We start from the raw sequence: 7,560 nt of genomic DNA on the forward strand, positions 1-7,560 counted from the left end.
TTTGCGTACTATTTACTGTCTTTACTAAGCTCGGCATGATAAATCGGGCAGTGAGGTCACCCTATGAACTCCATGAAGCCAGTTAACAGGCTCATGCAATAAATATTTCCGGAAAATACTGGTCTAAGGACTATCTTTTTGAGTACTGGCTTTCAAAGCCAATGCACTATTGCGTCGGCCTTTATTGGTATTGTTAATAATGATGGTTTTTTTTTTTACTTCATAGCAGATCTACAACTGGTTATTTGGTTTATCTTTTACGTAGGATTTTCCGTACATTCCTTTCAATCCACCGTCCAGCTTTCCAATGATGCTCTCTTTTTACTTCATAGCAGATCTAGAACTGGTTATTTGGTTTATCTTTTACGTAGCATTTCCCGTACATTCCTTTTAATCCACCATCCAACTTTCCTACCCAGTATACACAAGTACTCATTTTTATAGCTCCATCAACAAACTTTATTCCTACTTTTCACGTGCTCTGTGTAAGTTAATAATGAAATGCCTTACCGATGCATCTCTTTGAACTGCAGCGACACCCAGAGATGTGATAACTAAGTTCCTGAATTTTACCAAAAGGCATAACTCACATGCCAAAATCGGGTGGACTCGACAGAGTTAGGGCCCCCCTCTGTGGGGAAATTCTGTGGTTTTTTTTTTTGCAAAAATATCTGCCATCAGTTTCATATTAAAAGTGCCGACGGTATTTGATCGAGCTGAGAATTATTATAAAAACTTGTAGAACTATTTACTTTAAGGAAAAGGTCGTTTAAGTTGTTTCGCCGCGATCAGCATGTGTTTAGTTTCCTTTCTGGTGGAAATTTTGCGGTTAGCAAATAATTTGTTGATTTTTTTAGGTTTGGAGACTTTTACAAAATGAAAATTTGGTGGAGACAAGACTAATGGTAATTTTTGAGAGAGCCGAATATGTTTTGTAAGCCCACTGCAGATGGCTCCATAATGTGCAGCAACGGGATAGAATTACAAGCAGGCACAAGGTTTTTAACTCTGGTATGAAAGGACGGGGTTAAACTAAAACCGGTCACTATTAATCGCCCAATGGGAAAGATCCTAAAGATTTGGAGAGAGATCCTGAAGATGTTGAGGGGGGAGGGGGAGAGGGAGAGAATCCCTTGATTTGGAGATGAGTGAAAGAGGGAATTACTCAAGAAATCTAACAGAGATTTAAAAAAGACGGGTCAAATTTGAATCCATTTATTTCGTCAAATGTAATATGATTGAGTTACATACCCATGCCCAACATGCCCAAACTGCGATGCTGTCTGATGGTGTGAATTCTAAATCGCGAAGCAGTTTCAGATTTATTCCCAAACATTCTAGAAGATATGCGTATTTCCGGGAGAGCATGACTCCGGACCCCATAGTTGGTATGCCCAGTGCGATCCGCCAGTATAGTTTGCTCCTGGCACTCTAACTTTGCACTAGTGAGCTGAGCTCACTAGTGCAAAGTTCGCGCTACTTCCCAGCTCGCGCTACTTTCTGAATCTTTACGTTTAGCTACTATTGTTCAGTACAATTCAATTCAATTCAATTTTAATTCAAACGCTCACAAACATTAATTTTACAGAGGTGTCAGAAAAAAAAGACTGTTAAAGCAATGTATCGACAAAGCTATCCGCTTAAAGAATAATCTAAATATACTATCGAGTGATTAATTATTCCAGTGGATAGTGTTAAACACCTTGAACTCCCAAGCCCTACTGCAAACCTAGCGCAATACGTATCTGCATCTACATTTACAGTTAGTTTTGTCGCGAAATAAAAATCGCGAGACATCACACCAGTTTTTCTTAAAAATAGATAACATAATAAGTAACTTGAAGAAAAGAATAAGAACGTATAAAATATCAAGAAAAATAACATCAAGTCTTGTTTGATACCTCTACATACTTATTCACTGCAAAATAAAAAATCATAGTCTACAAAATGTCGCTGGTTAATCATAGCATACGCATAGAAGCAATCTTAATCTTGAGTTATCGTGTTATAAAACTGTTCTGTTTTTTGGAAAAAGCATCCACTAAGGAACTAAACTTAATTCCTACGCTTTAGAATTCTAACGTCATAGCGATATATAAATGTCAAATCATTGTTTGTCGTATTATCAGTTAAACGAAGATGATATAGAACAGAAAGTCAAGGAAATAATATCCCTTGTTGGGTGGGAACGCGGGGATTTTCCCTACTAATTTGGGATGATGGAGGGCCAACTCGAGTAACTTGTAAAACACATAATAGTATGCTGGTAGAATACTATTTGTATGCTAATGAAAATGCTGCAATCGGACACAGTTCCTGTTTATATCATTTCCTATTTTATATAAGGCACTTTTATAGTTAGCAGTGCAATCATGCACCACCACACAAGTCTCTTTGTGTGGAGATCATGATCCGGCACTATCAATAATTCATAAATTCGGTTACTATCAATCTACTTAGACCGAGTTCCCAGCGTAATTGTCAATCGAGGTAATAATTTCTTTATTAGCATCTCCCTCATAAGTCCGCCACTTGTCGCACAAACTTCGCTTATACCAGAATCCTTGGACTGGGCCCCAAATTAGAAATTCCTAATTTCGTCGACAAAGATGAACGAGCAATTGTTTCAGTTCCTTTCACGTCCGTACGTAGGACACTCATCAGATTCCGGATACCAAAACAAAAGTAAGGTTTGTCTTGTGCGATTATACATCCTCTGACGTGAGGCTTTCGGCGGCTGTCTTCCATACATCCTGTTCTTCCTCAGCGGTGACAAATCTGGATTCGGAGTTGTCTCCTTGTAACATTAGTATACGCTGGTTAAGCTGTATATCTGATTCGTTTGGTATACGATGTTGTGTCACCTGTCAGTGGTGCACGCCCTTCCAAATGTGGATCTGATACACCCTGTTGCTGCACGCTGTCTAGCAGTGGTGAGCGCTCAGTCAAATCCCTATCCGGTTCGCTAGGCCCGTCTCCTGGTTCCGGAACCTGAGCACTTCTTGTACTACGTAATGCGTCGAACGCTCTTAGGGTGTATGGAAGGGCCGCCATTACTAAAGGGGCGTACGCCAATATCTTAACACACACTGTTAAGCCATTTTCTATACTTTTGGAGACACCGCTGCTGATGGGGGAACTCAGAACTACAATGGCGCCCAGTGTCGTCAGGATTGTAAGATCTGATTCGTTTATCCACTGGTTTTGCACAGTTTCGTCAGCTGCCTCACCTTGATTTTCTGCTTCATTACCACGTGCACCTTCTCTATAAGGTCTTGCAACCGCAATGGTAAACAAGAAAAGAAAGCAGCAGAATTGTAGCAAAGCACTTTTCAAAGGGCCATCTGGCACGTAAGTGCTGATTACTAAGACAAGGACGCGACAACCAAGGTAGAAGGCGACAAAAGGATGACGCCCAGTCTTATAACAGGCTCGTAAAGGTTCGAGATGTCGGTTTGAGCCTGTAAAAAAGATGAATATGACAGGAACGCAAATTACACCCAGCATGAGTGCGATAGCAATAATTCCATACAAAATGTGATGGCCGTTGACAAAAAATTTTATATGACCGTCAGCAAACAACACGGTCTGTTCTCCAACTTTGGCAGGATGCAGGAGCTGCAATGAAATGCGAGTAATGTCAACATAGCACAGAACGGCGATGGTACAGAACGCATAAGCGAAACCATTTTCCCCGCGTTCGTTGAATGCCTCCCAGCAATTTTCTAACCATCTCAGGAAAGCATTCGTGCAGCAACAAGAACCGCGACAACACTGGCTTTGTTGTAATCTATCATAGAGTCTTTGTAAAGCTCTTCTCCAGAGGGGGTAAAGAATCGTAAGAAGTATCAATATAACGATTTCCACGACTGGAACAGCGGCCATTATGATTAACTTGTCGGCATTGTTTAAACCACTTGCAAAGCAGATGCCATGTCCTATATGGATTTGCAGGTTACAAAGGGCGACCAGGAACTCAATAAAGGGGTCGAATGTAAACCCCTGTGGAGTCAGTATCTTCATAATTTGATACGAATATAAGCAGGCGTTTAAATGTCCACATGAAAGATTTGGATTCACCAGCAACACGAAACATGTCACTACGAAAAGAGCTATGACATAGGGAATAATCATCCATAGCCACCGATTAGTACAGCTCTTTGAGCACTTTTCGTTTCCAAATAAGACACTATAGCTTGGTTTGCACTGGCCACAAAGTACGCTGTTCTGGTCTCTGTTACCTTTGCACACATGTTTAGAGACGTACTTGTACTCTCCTGGAATGACGGTCTCGGTATAGTTACAGTAGTCAGCGGGGCAGCGGTGTGTAACGAATTTCCCGTCAACTTTCCCAGCCCAGTAGCCCTGCCTAAGGTACACAGTCTTTCCGTCTGAGTCGCAACGTGCCACTCCGTCTAAAGAGTCCATACAAGAACATGATGATCCAACAGGTTTAAAACCCTCATGACAACTTTGCATTGTGATGTCGGGGATCGCATCTACTAAGACCTGCCTTCCAACATAGCGCAAACTTACGGTAAACAAACTGCCAGGTTTTCCAGCCAACCTGAGATGAGATATATGTCCGTCAGTAAGAAACAGGGACGAAGTAGTGTCGAGCTTAACTGGCGATGATAGGATATCAACATCGACTATTCCAACGACGGAGTTGCCTATCTCGTCAATTAATTTGACAGTTGCATCGAAGACTTCACCCGGTGCAACCTCCCAGTCGTTTCGTTCATAGTTCATGTCTATCGCATCGGTTGCTACTTCACTATCTCGCGAGGTAACGGTCCCATTCAAGAATTTGAAGTGGATGAATTTCCACTTCAGGACGTTGTTGTGTTGTCGAGATTCTCCGGGTCGCCGACAGTACCTAAGGGTCGTGGCGTATACTGAGTTTCCTTTACCATCATCGACCGCCCTATTGCCTTGAAAGATTACAGATGTGTTCCACTTGTTAAAGTCAACTTTTTCATCTGTGTACCCGAAGAAGCATTCGTGTGTGTTAACACCGGTTGCATTGAAATCTACCAAGGGAGACCCGGCAGATTCAATATATAGTGCACCTCCTCTGTGGTCACACGAGTTGTTATAAAAAATTAACTCACAGAATTTTTGAAAAATTATTCTCGAGAGCCCACGCATCGCCACGGCTCCTCCTCTGTACCCCTTGTTATTAGTGAAATTCATCTTACCAAATATCTCCACAGTCGACCCATCTAAGGACAGCGCCGTGTTGGTGTTGTTTCTAAATGTAGTAGTTCCTTGAAATATGAGCGGCACTTGGTCGCTGAATAATGCACCTTCCCCTATGGTAACACCTTCTTCTAACTTGACAACTTGGTTGCTTGAAAATAAACAGTTAATGAAGCTGATTGAGTAGGGCATTTCCGGTCCAATTTGCACATCATTTTGGTCGGCAAGCATAGTTGCCAATGCAGCTCCTACTGTTCCGTTGTTTCCTGACCAACTAGAGTGATTAAAGATGAACTGCGTCTTGTGCTTGGCACAGTTTATCCGGCATAATACTGATGTTCCATACAGCGACATCCCACCACCCCAGATCGCCGAGTTACTGATAAATGAACAATTATCACAGGTAAATGTATTCAGAGGGTCGCTTGCACCTCGTTGAAGTATATTGCCCATCCTCAGACCTCCTCCGGCTAGACGACCGGTATTGTCCTGAAACGAAGTATTTTCTATTGCAAAATGATTGTTTTTTACTTCATTTCTTGTTTGAATTTGAAGACCTCCTCCCCACACCGCGTAATTACCGAGGAATACGCAAGACTTGAGTGTAATGTTGCAGTTACTGGCATTTCCTCGAAAATTTATTGCCAGCCCTCCGCCTAAACTGAAGTGGGAACTAGGATCGTCAATAATATCGTGTTTGTGACTTAAATTCCAACCGGAAGCTTCATTTCTGAGAAAATGGCAATTCCTGAAGATGTAGGTGTTGTTGTGTTGGAAGGAATCATGTTCACTTGGAGTGACATTGACAACGTTGTTGCCGTACTGGTTGAGAATCATGTAAATTCCGCCTCCCGAATACACAAAGCCTTCTTCAATAAACTCTTGAAGTGACCCATCTGAACTCTTGTTTGCAGAAAGCGCCTTGTTGTCTGCCAACACGCAATCAGTAAAGTTTACAAGACCTCCGACATCGTACAGATTAACACCAAGTCCTGGAGAAAACGATATCTCGATATTCGTGAATCGCGCATTTCGACAATATCGAAAATCCAACGCAGTCCTAAATTTTACACCCTGATGACTCTGTCCAGCGTGAACAGAGTGAGACTTGTTAACTCCTACCGTACTCTCTCGCCATCCACCGCATCCATGTAACATGAAACTTTTGAAAGCAATATTTTGGCAAAGAATAAACGACAGACTTACGTTTGGCTCACACGTTATTCTTACCTCGTCTGATCTTGAACCCTCTCCAACCAAAGCAAAGGTGTTCACGTTGATCAAATTAAAGGTTTTAGTCAACGTATAATTTCCTTTTGCAGCTGATATCAGTGTTGAGTTTGCACCACCAGATCCATTTAAAGCAATAGCGAAGGCTTCGTCGATTGACTTGCACGGCTGGGTCGAATTTCCACAACCCTGTGAATCATGGCCATTTGGAGAGACGTAAATTTTCTTGTTCCCCGACGCTTTTGATGGCAAGTAAAGCGAAATAAGGATATATGTTGAGAGCAATATGCGAAAACGCATCATTTTGTGGACAGTTGAGTTTTGAACGGCAGTGTCACGGTATGCTAATGAGTTCTAAGAAAAGTGTCTAGACATCGTCAAGGATATTGGGAAGGTTTCCCTGAGGTCTGATCCAGTTTACGTTTAAGATTTGGCAGCGGCAGTTTTATTGGTTCCCTTGTTAAAGGCTGTTCTGAAAATAACTATTTTTTCCTTTCCTGGAGTTTAACAAATATTTAAAAAAAACAAAAACCAACACGAGAGGGGGAATTCAGTACCCATTTCCCTCCCCCCTCACCCACTTCCGTTTTCCGTTCCGGCTTAACATGTCACAACAAGACCTCCTCATTGGACTATTTTATCACAAAGATATTAACGGGGATTTATTTCTGGCATTGTTTGTGTCTTTCTCCAACGTATGCTCTCGTGGTTTCATTGTTGAGTAGGCAACGCCAGTTCAAGTTAAAACTTTGGTTAAAGCTAGAGACTTGCTCGTCTGCTCTTGATTTCTACAGTTTTGAGTATCACTGCTACTTAGGAAGAGACGTAAATTTGCTTATTCCATTCATCCGGATCGCAAGTTAAGAAAAGAAAGTAAACAAAATCAAAAGTGAAAATCAAGACTTTATAATTTCCGCTTTCGCATTACAGTATGCTAATGATTCACACAGCCAGAGTTCACAACTCCATTAATGGGAGAGGGAGACTCGTGGGTGGGTGAGTGGGTGGGTGAGTGGGTGGGTGGGTGTGTGGGTTTGGATGGATGGGTTGGCGTTGCTTATGTGGCCCATTGTTACAGCTATTGTTAGTTTTTTTACGATAAACCTCCACGTTCTGGTGAAGTTAAGT

At 41.8% G+C, this 7,560-nt stretch overlaps 1 protein-coding gene across 1 annotated transcript; it reads right to left on the reverse strand.

Annotated features, from left to right (window-relative positions):
- Positions 1-1,537: 1,537 nt before the first annotated feature.
- LOC110042398 (uncharacterized) lies at positions 1,538-6,921 on the reverse strand. Its single transcript, XM_020747765.2, has one exon. The coding sequence runs from the start codon at positions 6,733-6,735 to the stop codon at positions 2,821-2,823; it is 3,915 nt and encodes a 1,304-aa protein (XP_020603424.2). The 5' UTR covers positions 6,736-6,921; the 3' UTR covers positions 1,538-2,820.
- Between the last annotated feature and the right edge of the window lie 639 nt (positions 6,922-7,560).

This window comes from Orbicella faveolata, unplaced genomic scaffold, assembly GCF_042242905.1.
Source record: "Orbicella faveolata isolate gen_17 unplaced genomic scaffold, um_ofav_v1 contig_35, whole genome shotgun sequence".
Taxonomy (NCBI): Eukaryota; Metazoa; Cnidaria; class Anthozoa; order Scleractinia; family Merulinidae; genus Orbicella; species Orbicella faveolata.